The sequence below is a fragment of the Ciconia boyciana genome, chromosome 7 (assembly GCF_034638445.1).
Source record: "Ciconia boyciana chromosome 7, ASM3463844v1, whole genome shotgun sequence".
NCBI lineage: Eukaryota > Metazoa > Chordata > Aves > Ciconiiformes > Ciconiidae > Ciconia > Ciconia boyciana.
The window spans coordinates 28,081,375-28,102,967 of NC_132940.1; the positions used below are offsets into that span (position 1 = coordinate 28,081,375).

General features: G+C 57.8%; 2 protein-coding genes across 3 annotated transcripts in view; one reads left to right on the forward strand and one right to left on the reverse strand.

The window, feature by feature from the left end:
- ATF6 (activating transcription factor 6) overlaps window positions 1-4,979 on the forward strand; it is an 85,915-nt gene extending 80,936 nt beyond the window's left edge. For both annotated transcript variants that reach the window (XM_072867505.1, XM_072867506.1), the window contains exon 16: window positions 2,388-4,979. In XM_072867505.1, coding sequence (XP_072723606.1) covers window positions 2,388-2,596 — 209 coding nt within the window. In that variant the 3' untranslated portion in view covers window positions 2,597-4,979. The remainder of the gene's footprint in view (window positions 1-2,387) is intronic.
- A 471-nt stretch (window positions 4,980-5,450) lies between these two features.
- Window positions 5,451-20,614, reverse strand: OLFML2B (olfactomedin like 2B). The gene is made up of 8 exons (XM_072867467.1): window positions 20,294-20,614; window positions 18,936-19,199; window positions 15,320-15,427; window positions 11,575-11,751; window positions 9,580-9,808; window positions 8,027-8,575; window positions 7,407-7,583; window positions 5,451-7,063 (listed from the first exon to the last, which is right to left on the reverse strand). Exons 1-8 carry the CDS (start codon window positions 20,435-20,437, stop codon window positions 6,462-6,464), a joined length of 2,250 nt encoding a protein of 749 aa, XP_072723568.1. The 5' UTR covers window positions 20,438-20,614; the 3' UTR covers window positions 5,451-6,461.
- Window positions 20,615-21,593: the final 979 nt, after the last annotated feature.

Genomic DNA, 21,593 nt, shown 5'->3' on the forward strand with positions numbered 1-21,593 from the left:
ACCAAGCAGCAACTGCTGTCTCTGCGGAAAATCCCACCTCCTCTTCTTCAGCATTTTGGTGCTAGTGGTAATGAGAAAGGCTGCTAGAAATGTCTGTAGTGGGAATTGAGCCATTCCCACTACTGTCTTCGTCCCTCTGAGACGAGACTCTCTGCAGAGGCTTCCTACACCAGTTCTTCATCGACAGTGCCTTCAACCCAAAAGGGGAAAGAATGAGATACCTGGCTTTATACCCAAGTGTCACTCCTGTGCTAATCCACATGCACAGGGCAGGATTCAGGCACTTTGCGAATGTCTGGGTTGGGTGTGTGTCCCCTCCATGCCTGCTGGCCAGAGAGGCTTGCTGTGAGCGTGATTCCTCCCAGCTATCTCAGCTGTGGTGGGCTCAGAAGACACAGCACCTCTTGCACAGGGTAGCAGAGCTGTGGCTTACTTAATCGCGGTCCACTTCTTAGTTGTGGGGGGAGCCTGTGTCAGCAGTGGGGGAAGCGGGATCCTGGCTGGCTGAGATGGGCTGATCTGGTTCCCATGCTCCCTGCTGCCACCCACGCAGTGCAGCTGCCTCCCTCGCATGGGCTGCTTGCTGGGATTGCTGTTGTCCGTGTTGTGCAATGCCAGGGACCCTAATGATAGCCCGCTGTGCTGGCTGCTGCGGGCAGACGCGGGAAAGTCTTACTGCCTTACCGAGAGGTTTTCCTGGCCCTCGCCACCGTCCCATCCCACCTCACCCACTTGTGGCTTTGGAGCACATTTTCTCACATAGCGAGTGTCCTATCGAGCTGTTGTCTGCAACGTGAGAGCTGAGGAGCTGTATTTTCAGCTTGCTGTGTCACAGGGAGCCGATCTGTTCCCGTTTGCTCTCTCCAGCCCAAAGGCCAGGCTCTTACCCCGCCCCAGCTTCTCCTTGCACCCCCAGCTGCCCCGTGCAGCCCCTATCCTGAGCAGCACCACAGCCCAGCCCTCTCTGCTGTCCAGTCCTGAGCCTGTTGGGTGAAGACCAAGAGCACATCCAAAGGATGAGAGAAGGAGTGACCTGGAGGGATGGCCTCAAAAAGGATCCCAACTGGGGACACAGCACCCGAAGCTATGGCAGGGCTTTATCAGCAGCACCGCGGCCAGGAGGGACGAGGCCCTTGTTGGGGTGTTTGGATCAGCAGCACAGAGACATGCACAGCTGCTCCTGGCCTCGGTCACTCGGTGGCACATACGGAGCTTTTTCCATTTCATTTCTGCAGGTGGAAGCTTTGATTTCCCTTGCAGGCTCTCAGCCCCCTTAGCAAGAGTTTGCTCCTGCTTTTCATTACTATACCAGACATGCTTGATCTAATGGCTTCTACAGGTGGCGTGGGGTACAAGAGGGTCCGGCTGCAGTTGTCAGCTGTCATCCAGAGTCAGAGTTAATCCAGGAAAACACTAAAAATTAGTAACGTATATTGCATTCCTCCAATCCATACGCTTTCCATTAGGTGATCTTCCATCTTCCTTAGCACAGAAAGAAAACCCTGCCGATGGCAGTCAGTGTTTCTGACTCTGAAAGGCAAGGATTGCTCGTGCCTGGAAATCCGATCTCAGCTCTCGCATTCCTGGACACACTGTCTATGCAGAGAATAGTCTCCCACCTTTAAATCCAGGCAGCAGATGCTGGCCATGTGCACAGCCCCTGCCTGCAAGCCCAGGAGCTTCTGTGGCAGCAGACGTGCCCAGCCTGGGGCTGCGCTGGGGTGGTGCAGCCTGGCATGCCCTTGCGCTGGGGTCCCATGTGCTGGCCTGGGGCTCCCTGTGTCTGGAGGCCTCTCAAGGGTAATGTCCTTGTCCAATGTCACACCACAATGTCATGCAAGTACAACAGCCAGGTCAGCACGGTAATGAGGTACAGTTAATTCTTTCAAGAGATAGCATTTTGACCTTTTTTATTAATAATCTGGTGAAGAAATTCCTCTAGATCCTCAGTGTCAAGAGGATTACAGTATTCTTAAACCAATAAAAAAGAAAGTGAAACATTCAGCTTTCTTAAATAAGGCCTATCTTCAATCACCCCTACGCTTTAGTGGCTCAAGAACAACAGTTCGGTAATAAATGTTATACAAGGCAAGCTCTATCGGTAATTATGTGCAGATGAAGAAGTGGAAAAGAAAAGACTGACTTAGATTAATTCTAGGTGTGACTGCACATGCTAAGCGTGGCCTGGGCCCTTTGAGGTGTCATGGGCAGGCTGGGGCTGCGCTGTGTGAGATGGAGCTCTGTGTGTGGAGCTGCAAAAAGGAAGGGGTCGCCCCCTCCAGCTCCTGCTCCAGAAAAAAAAAAGGTCCAGAAAGCTCTGCTTTTGGTGGCATTAGTTCACTAGCTTGCAGGGCTAACTGACTTTTTTTTTCCCCTTTCTTTTGCAGAGAATGTGATCAATGGGCAGGACTATGAGGTAATGATGCAGATCGATTGCGAAGTGATGGACACCAGGATCCTCCACATCAAAAGTTCATCCGTCCCTCCATACCTCCGAGAGCAGCGCAGAAATCACACCAACACCTTCTACAGCGCGTCTCCCTCCGTCCCGGAGACGCCCCATGCCCTGAGAGCTATTGTCAAATCCCTGCAGTAGCTCCTGTGGCATAGCTGCACAGCCCGTGCACCCGTCACGCAGCAGGTCCTGCTGCCAGACTGAGCCCCTTCGCTGGCAGGTCCCCGGGGCTCCTGGCACATTCCCCATAAGTGGGCAGACCCCACTTAGCCCATTCCTGTGCCTGACCCTACCCAACGGCTGCATCCTGCCCAGGGATTATGCAGCTCAGCTGGCCCCTCACCAGGGACAGTTCTGGGGGACCCATGCAGCATGCGATGCCCGGTGCCAGAGGTGGGGGTGATGCATGCTGCTGCAGTCCTGGTGTCAGCTTCAGCAGCTGGTGCCTGGGCCTGGCACCAGAGGGGCACGGGCCAGCCTTGCTACTTATGCAATGTCCAAAATTGGGCCGGGGGGGTGGGTTGTCCCTGTTAAACCGTCTCCTGAGGTGGGGTGCTGAGTGCTGGGGGTCCTGCCCAGAAACACCACTGCGGAAGCCCTTGCTTGAGATCAGGCTTTCCCCCCAGTGCGCTTGAGGCAGCAGGAGGCAGCAGTATCTGTCTCCCAGCTGCAGGTGCAGGGAGCCACAGCCCTGCACCCCACCCCAGCCCTGGCGCTGCATCCCAGGAGCAGGAGCATCCCTCCTCTGCCACAGTGGCTGTGCTGGGCCTGGCCGGACAGTCCCGCTCCGGGTCACCCCTGTGCACATCCACACGCCTGCCCCAAATCCCTGCCCATGCAGCCTCCTTGCCCGGAAGCACTGGGCTACTGCCCAGGGTTGCAGTGGTGCCTTGGGGCAGCCCAGCCCCAGCCCCCCATCGGGGTGGTGGGAACCAGCACTTACAGCCAAAGCACTACAAGCAGAACGACCCCCACTGCCACGAAGCGTGGCCCCGCTCCCAGAGGTCACCCTGCTGGGGAGTCCCTGGGTTGGACCCCACGAGCAGGGCGCCTGGGTGGTACAGGGCCTGGGCTGCCCTCCCAGGCAGTGTGTGTGTACACATGCACACTCCCCCCACACACACACCCCCACGCCCCCCACCTGCGTGCCCACTGCTGCTGTCTTCCCTAGCCCATGCGGCCACATGGCAAAAAGACTGGGGCTTGGCCCAAGGGTGGTGATTTAGTGCAGCACATGCATTTCTAAAGATTGTACCATGGATATTCTTTTTTTTCCTCCTCCCCCCACCCCATTTTTTTGTTTGGGTTTTGTTTTTTGGTTTTTGTTTGGGGCTTTTCTTTTTTTTTTTTTTTTAATGGTATTTAATGCTTTTCACAGCTAACAGCCTAAGGAGCAGCACTGGCCCTGCCAGGGCAGAAGAGCTGCTTCAGTTCAGTGGGACACAGCCACAGCACCTTCCTCCTGAAACACAGACACACACAGATGCACGCACTCACTCACACCCACACCCCGGTCTCTGCCTTGCCAGCACTGACGGCCGCCCATCACGCAGCAGGGGAGCATGCCCTTGCTGCCGAGCACTGAACTACCAGACAGGGCTCTTGCTCAGTCAACTGCTGCCATTACAAAGCCTGCTGCAGAGCTCTATTAACTGGTCCCAAGGTTGTCAGCCAAGCCCTGGGCCGGAGCTGGGCCAAGGGGCTCCAGCGCACGGTGCACTGCAGTGCTCAGCTGGGATGAGACGCCAGCAGAGCATTGGCCTTTCGTAATGACTTCAGCATGTTACATTATTTTTTTTTCCCCTTTGCAGTTAGCACAGAAGATGCTGGGCTTCAGTTTGCCTGCCAACCGCCTTTCCTTCATTGTCTGAACCGCTGACTGACTGATGTGGTTTTTTTATTATTATTGTTATTATTATTTGTGTGTGTGGCTGTTAGGAAATAAAGGTTGATCCTGCAGCAAGACAAACAGCTCGGAAGAGGTGAGGAGGAGGGTGAAGAGCAATACACCCCTGTAAAGTATGTGCCTTGCAACACTATGGAAAAGCTTTGCCCTTTGCCACGTAGTCAGCGCGAGCTGCACAGGCCCCCTGTCCCCTCGGTGCTCGCGCTGCTGGGAAGCAGCCGGGCTCGGTGAGGGGTTTGGCTGCGCTCCTTGCACCAGTTCTGTTTTCCTGGCCCTGGCCCCACCTGACTGTGGGCCAGCTCACACAATAGTCAAAAATAAAAACCCCGGCAGTGCCCCAGCCAGAGGCACGCAGCTCCCCCGCAGCCCCGGGCAGGGGTGGCCGGCTGCTCTGGGGGGTGTTTGCTGTAGGGGAGCTGGGGAGGGGGCACGGCGGTGGTGGCTGAGCTTAGCATCAGCCCGGCGCGTTGGAGAGGGCTGCTGCTGGGGGCCGGGGACTGCTGCAGCACCGTAGCCTCAGCCAGCACCCGTGGGCTCCAGTGGTGGACAGCACCTCTCATCCTGTGTAGTTCTGTTATCTGTGTCCCTAGCACTGAAGGCAATAAAATGGTTCTTTTATTTATTATTATTATTATTTTGCTTGTTAACACTGTTTTACTGAAGTAAATGACTGGAAGGCCAGCACCATCTGTGCTGTCTTGGGCTGCAGCGTGGCTGTGCTCGGCCCAGCACTGGCACTGCCCGAGGCACATGCACCCAGACACCACCGCTCCTGCACCAGCCCCCCGCGAGCTCCTCACACAGAGCCTGGGGAAGAGGAGGTCATGGGGGTCTCACCACAGTCTCTGGTGGCCTGAGGGCAACTGCAGGCATGGCAGAGCCAAGCTCTTCTCAGCGCTGGACGTGGCCACGCCGTCCTGCCCTGGTGCCAAGGCCAAGCAGCCTGGAGCCCCCACAGAGGTCACCTCCAGCCATCCCTTTCTGCCACTTGGTGTGTAAACTGGCACTCCCCAAACCAACCAAAACCCCCCCAAAAAAACCAAACCACTGTGCATTTCCATGCACCCAAAGAAATCCCCGAACAGCTGCAAAGGTACTTGATCTTTTATTATTAACAGCAGGTAAGGTAAATACAAGATGCTGCCGGGCTAGAAGGGCAGGGGCTGTGCCTCTGTGAGGGGCTCCCAGTGGCCAACAGCCGGGACCAGGGCGAGCGTGGCAGTGAGAGGGCACGCAGGCTGAGAGCCTGCGGGAGACGGAGCGGCAGCGGGACAGGGAGCCGAGGGCTCCCCCAGCCCCGAGGGCTCCCCCAGCCCCGCAGCTCCCCTCCCAGGCAGACCAGCGCCCGGCAGAACAGAGCCTTCACCCAGCAAATGCCAAAGGTGACTATTTCGGGTTACAAAATGAACAAACAAAAGCCATCTACAGGTATTTACAGTGTCCCCCTCCTGCCGCCAGCTCGCTCCAGACGTGAGTCAGGGCTTGGGATGTGCCCCGCTCCCCAGAGCGGGTTGCAAAGGGCAGAGTCCCCGCCGGAGGGGACAGTCCTCGGCGTAAGTGCCAGCACCAGGGGCTGCCGGAGCTGCGCTTGCAGCCCCACTGTACAGCAGGATCTCCGAAGGGCCTGCTGGCCGTCAGCTGGGAATATGCTCCCGAGAGATGGGACATTCCCACGGGACATGCACCCCTTCCACTGGGATAGGCAGACATCAGCATCCCACTGGGACCTGGTGCCTGCAGCAGGAAGGCTAGCGTTGCACTGGGTTCTGGGTCTCTTGCTGATCATCTTTAGCTAAAAACCTCATCAGGAGGACCATGTCTGGGCCACCTCCTCCTCCGCGGACAGGAGAGCTGGGTCTGTCCTCCCGAAGGGGGACCTCCTCCCCATGGGAAGGAAAAGCAGAAGCAAGGTTACAAGCAAAGACGAAAGGGGGGGTTCTGGCCTGGGGATTGATCTACAATCCACCATAAAAAAAAAGCTTGAAACAAAACCCATCATTTACTCTTTGATTTGTACAAAATAACAATAATAACAATAAAAATAATAATAAAAGGTGCTGGTGGCCCCTGGCTCGCAGTGCCCCACTGTGGCGGGGGGTCTCAGTAGGCAAAGATGACGTGGTAGGTAACTTGGTGCCCATTGTCCCAGGCGTAGAGCAGGCGGTCCTTGGGGTTATAGTCTATCTGCGTGGTGTAGGCGTACTCGTTCTCAAAGAGCAGCCGGGGGATGATCTGCGTGTTGGTGTGTGTGTCAAAGGCGTAGGAGATGTTGGCGTTCCTCTTGTTGTAGCTATCAACCGCGTACAGGACCCCGCAGATGACGAAGCAGTTCCCGTAGAAGTTCTTCCGCAGCCCCGTCCGCCATGTGGTCTCCTTCTGGGTGCTGAGGTCAGCCGCGTTCAGCTTGCTCAGCACGATCACCTCCTGGTTGAAGCCTTCATAGCTGATGGCCGGGTAGATGACCCACAGGCCATTCTCATCCACAGCAAAGTCCACGTCCGAGTGGCCCCGCCACCGCCACGGGGTGGACTCCTCGTAGGCCACGTCATGCAGCATGGCCCAGGCGGCCACGTACCGCTGCTTCAGGTCGTATTTGATGATGTTGCGCGTGAAGGCCCGGTTGTAGTAGAAGGAGCCGTTGTAGACAACGTGTCCCGTCCCAATCCAGCTGTATGGGAGCTTGTAGGAATTGCTCCAGCGCCCTGTGGGGCAGAGACACCTTGCTGGCAAGACCCTCCCTTTTACTTCAGGGTTGGTGGCCCCGCTGCAGCAGCCCCCAGCACCCTCTGCCCCTCCTGCCCAGCACTGCCTGCACTCCCTCCTGGCCACCAGCCGCAGCCTGGCATGGTGACAAGCAAGTCCAGAGCCACCACGGGCAGCCCGACCTGCCCCGTGCTCTGAACCCCCCACGCCAGGTACCAGTGCCCAAGAGGGGAGGGTCCCCGGGCAGAGCATCACCCATGGTGCAGCATCCCAGGGAACAGGGACACTACAAGGACCAGCCGAGCGGCGGCCGGCGCAGCATCGAGGATGGCGCAAGCCCACCTTGCTTGAAGTTGTCGAGGTTCCTGAACTCCACCAGCGTGTTCCCGTAGTAGTAGTTGGTGACGTAGATCCGCTCCTCCCGGGCCAGGGGGTCCTTCATCCAGGCCCCCTCATTGCGCCCGTAGGTGTTCTGGGTGGTGGGCCCCGAGATGGTGGACAGCGTGTCCTTGCAGCGTCCTGCGTGGGCAGAGAGAGGCTTGCGAGGCCCGAGGCAGGGCAGCCACGCTCTCCCCACTCATGCTGAGGGTCTGTGGGCATCACCCCCCTCCAGCTCCCTGCCCACCCAGCAGGTACTCAGCCTCACGAGGCCCAGCAGCACCAGCCGGATCCTGCAAAGAGCTCCCCATGGCCTCAGCCATGTCCCTGCCCTGACCGAGACCTGTCCCAGGCCTGTCTCCAGGGAGGCCTCTTCCTGCCCTGTCCAGCCCTCAAACTGGAAGGGGACTACAGAAGGTTCCAGAGTTAACAAGCAAGTAAAGCGCTTGTCCAGCCATCATCTCCATGACACCTCCCACCCATGACCAAATCCAGCTGTGCTGTGCTTATAGCAGGACACCCTATGGACACGAGCCAGCCCCCATGAACACAGCTGGATCGGTGCAGGACCTGCAGGCACTCACCGATGATGTTCCTGATGTCCTCCTCCTCCAGCACCTGCTTCGGTGTGGCGGGGATGGTGGGGCTGACCGGCGTCGCGGGGGTGCTTGCCTGTCCCCAAGCTCCTGGGCTGCTCTCCAGGGCAGGGCTCGTCCCCACGTCACTCGAGGTCCTGGTGGTGGTGGCCACAGCAGGGGTGGGGACAGGGCTGGTGGCTGTGGGCAGGCTCTCCATGACTGTGGCCACCACTGTGCTGGCCAAGGCTGCTGGAAGCTGTGGGGTCCCCTCCTCTGCCAGCCCCACCGAGGCAGTCGTGGTCTCTGGGGTGGGAGTCAGCTGGCTCACAGCAGTGGGGTCCGGCGTGGGCCCCGTGGACGTGGCAGGGGACAGGGGCACCGTGGCCGTCGCAGCAGTGTCAGCGGCCGGCAGGGTGGTGGGGTTGCTGCCAGGGGTGGGCGGCCATCCCACTGGGGAAGGCTTCCTCACGCCCTCGCCCGCCCGGCTGCTGGGCCTCAAGAGCTGGTCCTCGATCAGCAGGTCCACCGTGTTGTCCCCGCTGAATAGCTCGTCCGCTGCCAAACACAGGCATGGGCATCAGCCCCGCAGCGAGCAGGAGCAGGTCCCCTACGGCCCCTCTCCACCTGCCTCACCGTTCTGGCACCTCTGTCCACTTCTCTGGGCTTTCTTGTACTAAATCCACCCGATTTTCCTCTTAATTTCCAGCCAGAGAAGGGCTGCACGATCAGCAGGGACTGATGGTACCCACGTTAGGAGATCAGTGAGACCCCATCACATCCACGTCCACCACCCCAGGCCGAGCGGAGCAGGCGGTGACGGACTGCCACTCAATCCTGCCAGCTCCCAGAGGTGGGGCAGGATGGAGACAGCTGCAGAGCTCAGCCAGATCCCACTCACCTAACCCGGGCCGCCAAAGTGGGTGCCTCACCCAGGGCACGGGACCACCTTTGCTCCTCCTCGTCTCAGGGATCTCACAAATCCATGCACGGCTGTGCTGGCCAACCTCACTGCTGAGCCAGCTTTGCACAGAGAGGGCACCTGCCTTGTTTGCCTGTGCTGCCAGGCGCTGCTGGTCCCTGGGGGCTCGGCCCCCTGCTCTCACCATGGCTGAAGCCATGAGTGGCACCTTGCTGAGCCGCAGGGCAGCCAGCCACAGCTCTGAGCCACCTCCTGCCACCCCAACCACTGCACAAACCTCCTGGGATGTCATCGGGCAGGCGGATCTGCAGGACTAACATATGTAATAAACTTGCATTTACTTTCTGGAAAGGTGTTGATGCTGGGTGTTTTAAACCAAAGCAGTGACCTATTTCCTTAGCTACCAGGGATTTTTTCCATGGAATAACAACACTGCACTGCTCCCCCGCACAGGGCTCAAAGGCTGCACAGCAGTGAGGTACCAATCGTCCCACCTCCTCCAAGCCCTCCTCTCCATGGTAGCCCCACGCGCTTTGCCCCCACATTCCCAAGGGACAAGGCAGGACTGGGGGACGGACGCTGGCTTTGCTACAGGACACAGCCAGCCATCCCGCTGGACACAGCTGCAAACCCAACTCACGTTGCTCCTCGATGTCGTTCTCCGACTCAGTGGACTGGGCTTTGTAGTAGGTGACCCCTCGGACGATGGTGGGCTTGGAAGGAGGCCGGCTCCTTACGCGCAGCTTCCTCTGCAAGAGCTGCTTGGGCTTCTCGTCCTCCAGAGAGAGGTGCAGCTCCGGAAGGGACTCAACAGAGTTGATCTGCTGGGAGATGGTTTCATCTTTCAGGAATCTTTCTTCATATTTGCCCTGGAAGAGACGCAGGAGGTTGTTACGGGATGGGCCAGAGCGGCTGTGTTTTGGGGGACGGGGCAGGTCGGGCTGGCCAGCCGAGCACTGGGTAGGACAATCTGTCCTCCCTCCTTTCTCAGGGTCAGCCTCAGTCCCTTCTGCCATAGAAAACCCCCCAGGAGACAGCGGGGACAGCAGACCAGGCGTTGCCTCTGCCTGACCTTGGTGCCACCCTGCAAAGCTGGGACTCTGTGCTCAGTAAGGCACTGGCTATGGGATGCAGGAGGTGTGGGCAGAGCAGGGGGACCCCGTTAGCAGGGTACACCCCTCACTGCAACCGCTTGCATGTCCACCTGCCGGACACCCCCTTGCATGCCAGGGGCGAGCACGCAGCGTGCGCCAAGCTTTGGTAGAGCAGAGAGGCTGAGGGCACCTTCCCGGCGGGACTGGGAACCCCCTGGGACAGGAACTGGGAACACCGCGCTGAGGCAGCCACCAGCTGCCACAGCTCATGCCTGAAGGATTTCATCTCGTTAAAGGAAATCGGAAAGACAGCCCGAAGGTTGAAGCGGTGCCCATTTGGCTGAGAAGACGGGCCCCGGGTTCCTTCGCAGCCCTGCTGCAATTAACAGCAAGAAAAGGGGAACATTGGGAAATGAGGTCACTTGGGGTAATAAAAGCCCCACGCTTCGCTCTCCTGCCTGGCCAGGGCTGGCTCCTCTCCAGCGGGCAGCGGAGCCCTGCTCAGGTTACGGCCTGGGGAGCAGGGGGAGAGAGGCTGGGAGCGCTGCTGGACACCCTCTGCCGCAGGGTGTGGCCCCCCCAAGCAGACCGTGCTGGCACGTTGTGGTCAGTGCCATTTGCTCACCTGCCGACCCCCAGCGCGTGTGTGGGAGCCCACCCTTCTCCCCGCTGGGGCTCAGGGAGCCCACTCCTACGTAGGACCTGCAACGCCTGCTCTCAGCTGCCGGGGGGGCAACGTGCAGGCTGTCCTCACCCCCAGGAGCTGAGCACCCCTGTTTGGAGCTGGAAATGATGCGGCGACTGTTCCCCTTCCCCAGACACCTCCTTTGCCCCTGGCAGAGGGGACCCTGGGGTGAAGGCAGGATGCTCCAGGAGACACCCAGTACAGACCAGAGCAGCGCGAGGCCACCCTACAACGCACCACCAAAGTAGCAAGGGGGTCAGGACACCCCGGGCAGGCCTTCTCCCAAAATACCCTTCTCAGCCCTCTCTGGGGCTGCACAGAAACCGCTGTCCCGGGCAGAGGGTGTCCCCACACTGGGCAGACCCCGCAGGGACCCCCACAGCCTGGGGCCGGGCGCCAGAGCCAGCACGGTGCCCAGATCTCTGCCAGGAGCCTGCCAGGCGCAGCGGCTGGCTGGGGAGGGGTAATTCCCTGGGAGGGAGGGCAACAGGCTGTCCCTCTACCGAGCCCCCAAGCCCTGCTAATCAAAGGCTCCGAGTTTCCCAGCGCTTCCCAGCCGGCCCCGCAATGACATCACTCTTTCCAAGCAGCACGGCCGCCACTGACCTCGAAAACCAACAACCCCACGGGAAGGGGGGAGGCCCAGGGAGCAGCCTGCCCCTGGTCCCTCCTACGTCCCGGCGGCAGCTGGGCTGTGCCGAGAGAAGCAGGCTAGAGCCGGAGGCACGGAAACGGGGTCGGCCGAGCCGAGAAGAAAATAACCCCAGGCCGGTGGCCACATCCAGGAGACACCCTCTGGGCTGGCTTGCACAGCGGCAGCGACCTCGAGCTGTGCAGCCCGCTGGGGCAGTCATACCTCTGCGTGCGTGTAGGCAGCCTCGGCGTCCCGCTGCAGCGAGCTCTCAATGTCGGCAAGGCTGTTGGTGATGAGGCTGGAGCAGTTCTCCCTGTCCCTGCGGTGGGGATCCTGCAGACCCTCCTCCACCTTGGCTCCCGCCCGGTGGCCTTCCTGGGTGAAGTTTCTGGACATGCCCTAGAAAAGCAAGAGAGGAGACTTTACCCCACGTAAAGACAAGGGATGCTCCACGGCCCCCAAACCACAGCCCAGGAGCCAGCGAGCTCTGGGCTCACAGTTGGACTTCTCCATGGAGTTGGGCACTTCAGCTGCTCAGAAGGTGCCCCTGACCCCAGCGGGATCCAGAAACCCCATCCCTGGTGTGCACATCCCAGATCCACTCTTTGCCACAGGGCCTTATGGAGCGGGAGAGCGGCCTTGACGTTCTTCAACACCTGTCTTCCTTCCATGAGCCAGTGAGTATGGCTGAAGAGGAAAAGACAAGATAAAACATCTAAAGTTCCAGCCTCGCATCCTTTGCCCATGGCAGCAAGTTCATCTCCCATTTATTAATCCCATTTCCTAGCAGGGTCCCATCCTGGCTGGCCGCTGCCTGCCTGACCCCTGAGGCAAGTCCTTGAGGCCAGCATCCCACTTGTCTGGTTTCTGTTCTCCTGGTCCTGCCCTGCTGCCCAGCCACGCAGCGCCTGCACTCAGGGACTGCTCCTCCCCACCACCCTCCGCTCCCACACAAGAGAGGGAGAATCTGGGGAGAAGAAGAGAGCCAGTGACCCTCAGAGAGTGTCCTGGGACAGGGAGGGAGCTGGGGCTGGCTGCAGCTCATCGGGGAGCCCAGGGCAGGCAAACCCCTTTGCCCTTCTCAGTCCCCCAACCATAGGAACACCTTGTCACCAAGGGGTTGTTGCAGTCTCTGCTCATCACTCCTTGGTCTTTTACATCTTAAATGGCAACTGCTTTGAATAGGTGGCACATCAATCAAAGCATTTTTGCACAGAGACTGGGGGTGGTTCCCCCGATCCTTCATTTTCAATCTGTCCTGCCATTAATTTCTCCTAAAACCCACTGTGACCTCCATCTGTGACCTCAAAATCACCAGCTGATGCAGCAGCTGCAAGCTAAAGACAAAGCAGAGGAGCTGCCTTGCTAGAGAAGGTGCTAGCTCTGCGGACCAAGTATTTGGGGGTTCATTCCCTTGACCAACACCATTTGTGTCAAATACCTTGTTATACTGGAAACATCTCTCAATACCTTCTCATCTCTGCAAAAATACCATCCTGAGCTCAGTTAACCCCTAGCCCCCTCCATGGATGTCTGAACTTTATCATGCAATTTTAAGGCTGACTCCAAAAATGCAGGGACTTTTCAGCAAGTATTTTGCTGTAGTAAGAAAAGGAGCAGGGGATCTCATGATGCTCTCCTAGGAGCAGCGCAGGAGCAGAAGCAGCTTCGACACCCTCCTCCTTTTGGGAGGATGGCTGATTCTGACAGCCTTGTGCCCTTATCACTTATTCTGTGTAATGTTTGGCTTACGACCTGCTTAGGGATAAAATATGCCTCCCCTTGAGTGGGGAGGCACCACCAAAGCCTGGCCTGTGATGCTGCTTGAGGCCGCTCAGCTGCTTTGCTGGGGAGCAGCTGCAAAAAGCACACCCGCCTGCGAGGCCGATGCTTTGAAGCCATGCCAGGCTCTTGTTCAGCATCTCAGCTGTCTGTTGTATCAGACCCCATAGCCGATGCAGGATGTGATCCTCCTCCTCTTCTCGACAGGAATTTACGTGCTAAGCCAGCAGCAGGAAGCGTTTCGCACCTGCTGCCTGCACTGCCCTGCCCCAGCGGCACTGAGGAATCTCCATCTAACCCAGACCTCTCCTGTCCTTCTCCATCCTGTCTGACTGCCTGCAGGCGGTTTCAGCTGCTTGTTACATGATCCTGCAGCCCTGCTTCTGCAAAATTAGAGACCCAAAGCTGTGAATTCTCCCCTCCTACACCTTCACTGCTCCATCTCTGACCAAACTGCTTCAGACAGACCGACCTTTCTGCCCATCTGCCTCACTGTGACAGGCTGCGAGCAGAGCAGCCACGCTGCAAGGTCACCCCAATGTGCCCAGAGAAGTGCCACTAGCACGGCTCATGCTGAACCCCCTGTGCAGGAATCGGCTGGTAGACAGGGCCACTCTGGTACCGAAGAGCAGCGCAGTGGTACCTGCATATATGAAGAAGCAATCACTTGTGTCATTTGTCAGTAACCAAACTCCTAACGCTTACCTTACCTGAGCCTCCAACTCGACCATCGGCAAGGTCTTTGAGGAACCTGCACTCCCCACTCACTGACCTGATGGGCTGTGTCACTCTGCTCCGACCCGTTTAAAGGTGACAATGTCTAACAGCATCATTTTCAGTCAACAAGTTTCAGGGTGAGACAAATTCATGGACCACAGATCCATAAAGGATACCAAAAAAGGGTTTTTCCCCCCCATCAGCCCTAATCCAGCAACTGTGGATGTTAAATAGGAATCGGTCAGTCCTGATAAGCCCAGCTAACCGTGCTGCGGGGCAGGGCTCACCCTGCCGCCAGACCCGTGGCTACCAGTGCCGTGGCAGCAAACTTCCCCAACGGGGACGCGCGGCATGGGGCTGGCGACACAGCTCCCACTTCCCTCGCTCCTCTCCTCTAATTAGCAAAGACTCAGCAGCAAACCCAAGTAACAACTGGAGAATAAGCTAAACCACAGGAAGAGGGTGGGACTGCAAACAAAAACATTGGTGCTTTGTTATTTTTAGACCTCAAAACCCCTCTTCCCCCTTTTGGGTCAATCACTGTGCTTGGAAACCCAGAGGCCCCCAGGCAAGCGCGCTCCTCTCGGCTGTCTCCTTCCTGACCCCAGGATGGAGCACACCATGCCTTCCCGAAACACTTTGCAAGTGGAATTTTGGCTTTATAAATCATCAGCTCTCGGCTCCTGGCTGCAGACAAATGGGACTGCTCTGCTCCGACAAGAATGTGGAATTACTGTCCCAGATACGGACCACGGGAGAAAACTCCAGTATTTAATCTGGCAACCTGTTGCTACATAGCTGAGCGCAGCTTAACAAACTGCAAACCCTACGTTATGCTAGCCAAAGAAATATTAAACTGTATAGAAGTGAAAGTGATTTCACTGGAAGTCTGCTTTAAAAAAAATAGAAGGTACTTTATCTATGTTTTTAGCAGTGCTGAGGGTTCAGCTCTTTTTAAACCCAGGCCAAGATGTAACTTGGTCCTTAAGGAATTTGACCTCCTTGGCTACCAGCTGTCCCGGTGAGCGTGTCCCGGCACCGGCCCTGAACCGCACAAAAGCACCTGGTTGAGAGCAACTATCAACGCCAGCACAGACATAAAATTGAGAAGAGGAAAAACTTAACAGCAGGCCCTTTGGACCCCGAGGAGATGCTGGTCCTGGTGGTGTGGCCACAGCTGGGATCCCGCACACAGTTTGGGCCATGAGGGATGGGGGAAACTGGAGGGGCTCAGGGGGCTCTGATGGGGTGGTGATGCCCTGGGCACTGCCTGTGAGAAGCAGTGGAGAGTCTGTTCTGGTCTCGTTTGGAGGGTCTAGTCTGGTCTAGTTTAGTTTCAGTCAAAGAGATAATTAACATTTCTTCCAAAAAGAACGGGGCTCTGAACGCAGCAAAGGTACCAAGCACCTGATCTGAGGCAAGTCCCACTGAAGGCAACAGCCTCGAAGGAGAGCAGGACTCATCTTACCTCCTCGAGCTTTTCCACCCGACCCACCAGCTTGGTTGTGACCGAGTGCAGCTTCAGGAGGTCCAAGCCGTAAAAGGCACTTTCCAGCATCTCGACGATGGAGGACAGCTGCAAGGCAAAGGGAGCACACCATCAGTCAGAGGCACTTGCTATAAAGTACCCCGCATGGTTTCTACAGCTGAAAAGTCAAGGGCAATGCACGCATCAGAGCGAAAGGAGTTTATTAAAGTGCAAGTTTTTCCTTATACAGCCCTGCTGCATTGCTGCCGCGGTCAGAGCGCAGCATGCAGAGCAATGCACGCGACCTCTGCAGAGCTTCAGGGATTTGGGAGCGTGTTTTGGGTGCTGGGGATTAGTAAGCAGAGCAAGGAGAAGCACGGCCCTCCTTGCCAGGTCTAGGCAAGCTCTCTCACAAGCCCAAAGGCTTAACTACCCCACCAGTGACATGACTGGCAATGAAAGAGGCAACAAAACAAATGGCAGCTCAAATAAAAGTGAGTTTGAGATCAGCCTCTGAGTTCGTGCCATCCCATGCTTTTTTTCCTGGAACAACAAGAAACTTGTTAAAAAAATGTAAAAATGTTCACAAATGCAAGAGTGAAGCAACTCCAGTGCCAGCCTGGTAACAGTTTGCTTCCCTGGAGAACAACTTTATCAGAGGGATGCTGCCTTCTCCTTCGACCACTCACTTCAGAGATGCACTGCACTTAACTCACCCCCTTCCCGCAGAGGGAAGGGTTGCATCCCCGCGTCCTGCCCAGCACCAGCCCTCGCTCACCAGTCCTGGGGCTCCAGACAGCAAAACCCTCGTTCTGCACTTCATACGGTTCCTGGTGCTCGCTCCGCAGAGGACAGTGCTGAGTGAGGCATGGGCTGGTGGGGAGATCTCCCGGGTCATTCCCTGCCGCCGCTCCCGCATGTGCCTGTCCCTCCAGTCCCACGTGTCCCCACATGTACAGCGTGGCACTGCAGACCTTACAGCCTCGACAGCTGAGAAGTATTTTCAGTGCATGGGAATTACTACAAGACAGTGACACTTTCTCCCAGCAGCTACAAACTGGTCGACAGAGCTCCATAAACATGGGAGAAGTACAGGCAGCACTGCTGGCAGCATTCTGAGTTTCCACCCCGGCCTCTGCAGTCTCCCTGTGGAGCTGACAGCAAAGGAAAGATTTTTTGGGCCAGATAAAATGGCAGCATTAAGAGACAAGGACTGTTTTATGGCTATGCATCCACTTTCCACCAAGAACAGAATGGAGACGACCGATACAATGCACGCAACCTGCCAGACAGCCGCTAGAGACATGTGCTTTCCCTCCAGGCTGGATAATTTCCATCAACGCACAAAGGTTGCAGACTTTATTAACCACCTTCCAAATCTTCCTGGACGCAGACTCCTTGCACAGACTATGCATCTGAGACCCCCAAAATGCACATGGCGCCTACAAGCAGAGGAGCAGCAAGCTGTAATTTCACAAAAATAAATCTTAGAGTCAGCTACCCCTGCCAACACCAAGCTGACCCTCCCCAAAACACCGTATTGATGCCCGTGTCAACTGACTATTTCCTTCCCTTCACCCACAGCAGACTTTGGCTCTCACTGTCTGATGGTCCATGCATTCCCATGGGGCCTTATTAAAGGCACAGATGGGATTCAAACCTTCAGCTGGGCTGCCCAGTGCAGCCATGCGGCACTGTGTTGGGGTGCCCCAGGGGTACCCCTGCTCCCTGGGCTTATCTACTGCCTTCTTTGCCGTTCCCTTGGGGACGCATCCCCCCTGTTGTAAGGGAGGGCTCTTGTTTTGGGGAACTTCCCATGGCTTTCCCACAAACAGAGTACTCAGGGCTTTTGAGTCAGAGCATAAGAAAGCCTGTTAAAACACAACAGACACAGAACACAACTACGCGCGTCCCGCTGCTGGACCAGGCAAGAACAATACTCATCAGGCCAGCAAGGAGAGCAAAACCCCCGGGGCTGTTAGGAGCAATGAGGTGGCCTGGCCTGTCCCTCCCGGCCCCCCCGCTGAAAAGCGTGGGAGCTGCTCCTCATGAGTCACGCAAGAACCGGAGCTGCGTCCTCTTCTGCCTCCCGGCTTCTCCTGTGAGAGGCTGCTGTTCCCAGCGCGCTCGGCCCCAGGAGGGACTCTGCGCTCGGCGAGAAAGCAAGCCTGTTTTCACAGCTCCCAGGGTTTGAATTTTGCAGCAAAGAAAAACCCCACGTGTGTATATTTGGATAAACCTTGTGAAACCGTTTGGCCGTGGATCCTTGCAGAATGAGCCGGGGAGCCTGGGCCAGTTCCTAGAGGACAAGCTTTCACACCACAGCTGGCTGTGAGCAGCTCCCCGGTGGGGAGAGGCAGCCGGAGCCAAGGGCGCAGCCACCTCCGCCACTCTGCTCCTCCTGGAGGCTGACCGGCTCCGGAGAGGATGGGGAGAGAGGTGCGAGCTGCTGGTGGGAGAGCTCTGCCTGCCTCCGGGTGAGGGACTTCAGGGGTCGCTCTGTCATCCCGGAGGGTGTCCCCTCCCCTAGCCACAGCTCCTCATCTAAGGCCAAGTCTTCTCCTGCAGACAAGGGACCACCAAACAACTCCAGACCGGGACTCCTCCTTCCCTGAAATGATGGATTGTCTGCCTGTGCCTGTTTATCTTCCCTAGCTGCAGGGGAGCTTGGACAAGAAGCTCCTAACTGGCTGCAGTCGGACAAGATGAAACACATCCTCGAGCTCCAAATTAATTAGAACAAACCCTTCGTGATGGCCCTGGCGGGAGGCTGCCCCGCAGCACCTCGCACGATGCCTGCCTTCCCACCTGGGCTGGGACGAGCAGCACTGCCACAGGGTACGTCCTGTCACCACCCACACGAGTGCCACCAGCACACGACCTTCTGCTCTGGGGACTCCCCAAGGCCGGACCAAGCCAGTGACCCTTTGGGGAGGATTTCTGCTGCCCTATCCAGGTAACAAACTGGAAAACTCAGTAGGGTCTGATGCCAGCTGCTAGGCCAGCAAAAGTAAGCATCCAAGAAAAGTCACAAGTACTTAGAACAAACACCATCGCATTTGGAAAATAGGTACATATTACTAAAGAGATACAGGCTAAGCAGTATAGAAGCATCAACATTTAAAACAACAAAACCCATCCTGCTATCAGCCAGCTGTGTAACACACCCTCACACTGACGCATCAGTGGCTTTTGGCCAATGGAAGCCAAAATAGCTTTTTGCGTGGGTCCTCGGGAGCCCCTTTCTGCAATGGGAACGAGACCTGTCAGCTGCCGAGCGGAGCAGAGCTGTCCCCGTGGGGACACTTAGTGCTGGACAAAGGGCAGGGAGCAGCCCAGTCCCTCCTGGGCTTCCAGCGCAGGCAGCCACAGCAGACCCCAGGCAGCACGGGATAAATCAGGCAGCGTGCTGCTGAGTGAATCATCTACTGCAGCTGCTTGAATCAATCCCTTAAGCTGAGCTTGGTGTTTACATAAAACATGCAAATATAAAAGTAACTACGGGATTTTTTTAGAAAAACGTTTAGGAAAAGTTTTATAGAAAAAGCTCAGAAAGAAAAGGCTTCAGAAGATCTCCCCCTCCCAAAAGAGCCCTGAATTCAAGCTGCTCTCCTACCTTCAAGTTGCTGCTCTCCGCCTCCCGCAGCTTCTTCAGCCTGAAGTCCCCCTCGCAAGGATTGAGCGCCGAGGGGGGGGCCACACACGCACACTTGCAGCTGGGTCCTGACGTGATGGTTTCTACCGTGTAAAAGTCCTCCGCTTTGAAAGCACCTTCGTTAATCCTTTGGCAGGCACCACGGCCCAGGGGTCTGACCAGGCATTTGCACCGACAGTCGGAGCCTTCGGACACCGCCTTCACCTTGTCGTAGTCACCTAACAGCTGAGCACAGGTCACTGGCAGTTAGCAAGCTTCTCGTCCTTGCTTGCCCAGCAAGGGACAAGGACACCCTGAACCTCGAGGTCCAGACAAGGACAGTTTGGACACCCTGAACCTCAAGGAAAGTGGATGGCTCTTCCAAAATCTGCTGACCAAGAAGTTTTCTAGAGAGCGCAGAGCTTTTTGATCCCTACCCACAAGGGGAATAAAAACTGGCTTCTTCCAACAGCGTATTTTTTATTACACTTCGCATAAAATGGGCCTAAGTGCTTTGAATTTTCAATATGAGAATTTTAAATACAAACCCCATCCTGCTGTCTTTTAATGCTCCATGTCCAGTAGACCCAATAAGTCACCTGCTACCCTGAGCAAGATCTGTTTACACGGGCAAACAGGGTAAAGGTGTACTGGAAGGGCGACTGAAAGCCACCCTATAAGCAGCATAACCTGGTGGTGAAATAGTAGTTCTGATTAGCCCCATACAATGCCAGGAATTTCCTTTACGGAGGTTTGCAGACAGCGCTTCTGAGAGCCCGAGCACAAAAATAACTTTGACGGTATGTTTCCAATAGTCTCCACGTTAGCCATTTCCGAGGGCAGATAATAGCACACAGTCTGATCGGCCAAATCTAACAGAAACCTCCACCGCATCCCACTGGCGGGGAAAGACTCTGGATCCCTCCCCTCTGCAACAAAGAGGCTCCACCAATTCCCCTCCCAAGGAGCTCCCCATTTTCCGAGTCTCCCCAGGGAAATGATAGGAGGGAGGCTGGGAACCGCTCCTCGATGGGCTTCAGTGAGCTCAGCGTACCCTGGGCGATAAAACTCCCTGCAGCCCGCGCTCACCCAGCACCGCCGGTGAGCACTGAGTGAGCGCCCAGCACCGCCCAGCACCGCCCAGCACCTCCATCCAGCATCACCCGGGGTGCGCACAGCATCACCCAGCACCGCCCAGCACCTCCATCCAGCATCACCCGGGGTCCGCCCAGCACCTCCATCCAGGATCACCCAGGCTGCGCACAGCGTCCCCCGGCACTACCCAGTCCCACGCCGCGGGTGCCCCGCACCCCCGAGGTGCCCCGCTCCCCCGCAGGTACCTGGGAGAGGATGTTCTCCTGGTTGTCCGCCTCGTCCTGCAGCGGCTCGGCGGAAGGCCCGGCCGTGCCGGCGGGGGGGGACCCTGCCCGGCAGACGGCGCCCAGCGCGGCCAGGCAGAGCAGCAGCGGCAGCGGCCGAGCCATGGGCGGGCGGCGGAGAGGGCCGGGGCCGGGGCCGGGGCCGGGGCCGGCGCGGAGCCGCCGCTGCTCGCTCAGGTGCGGCGCGGCGGGGGCGGGCGGGGCCGGGCAGGGCTCCCGCCCCGGTCCTCCCTCCCTCCCTCCGCAGCGGGACGGGCCCCCGGGCGGGGCCGGGCGGGCGGCGGGGCGGGGCGGGACCGGGGCCGCCCCGGGCGGTGCTTCCCACCTGCGGCGGGGGCTCCCCGCGGCCCTGGCCCTGCCCCGGCCCCGGCCCCAGCCCGGCGGAGCGGCGGCGTGTGGGCCCGGTGCTCAAGCTGCCTCCGTGGGATAGGGCGAGCCCTGCCCCGGGGGGAAGGCCGGGGCCAGGAGGCAGCGGGAGGGCGGGGGGACTTGGACGTCGTCCGCCCACAGCAAGTTGCGGTGAGCTCCCGCGCGTGGGGCTTCTCTGGTGGGCTGCAGCCCACCTTCCCAAGATACCCCCACTGCCCGCCTGCATCAGGCAAACCTGCGCATCCCACCCCTGCGCTGCGCCAGGGAGCCGGTGGGGGACGGCAAGCCATCCTTACAGCCTGCCCGGCTCCTCTTCCATCTCCAGTGCCAGCCTGGCTCTCATCCTCCGCCTGCTTTGGGTCACGGGGAAGCCGTCCTGATGGCACAGCACGGCACACCACGCCTGCGGCTCTCTAGTAGCACTGCATGCGCTGGGGTCACGCAAGCAGTTCGTGTTTCGAAGACAGGCTCCTAGCCATGAGTGCAGACCTCCATGTGCTTGCTGAAATCTAGGCTGATGCTGCCGGGAAGCGGCCGCGCTCTGGCAGTCCTGTATCCTTCTGCGCCTCCTGCCAAACGGAAACGTCCTGGACGCACTGTTCCCAGGGAAAGCACAGGCGCAGCATCCTCCGCTGCGTAGGTGTCTGCACTGCCGTGGCAATGTCTGGGCCTTGCTGGCACGTGAGGAAACCCGAGATGCCCTTATAAATGTACAGATGAGATTCAAACACACACCAGCACTGCGCCCCAGGTATGGCACAGGCTCGCGTTTCCCTCAAAACCTGCCCACAGGGCAGAGGGAGAAGCCACACGCACAGCGGGTGGCACAAGAGGCCACGCAAAGCTCTCACTGAAGCAAGGCTGTGCACCAGCGAAGCACTCCCAGTCCTTA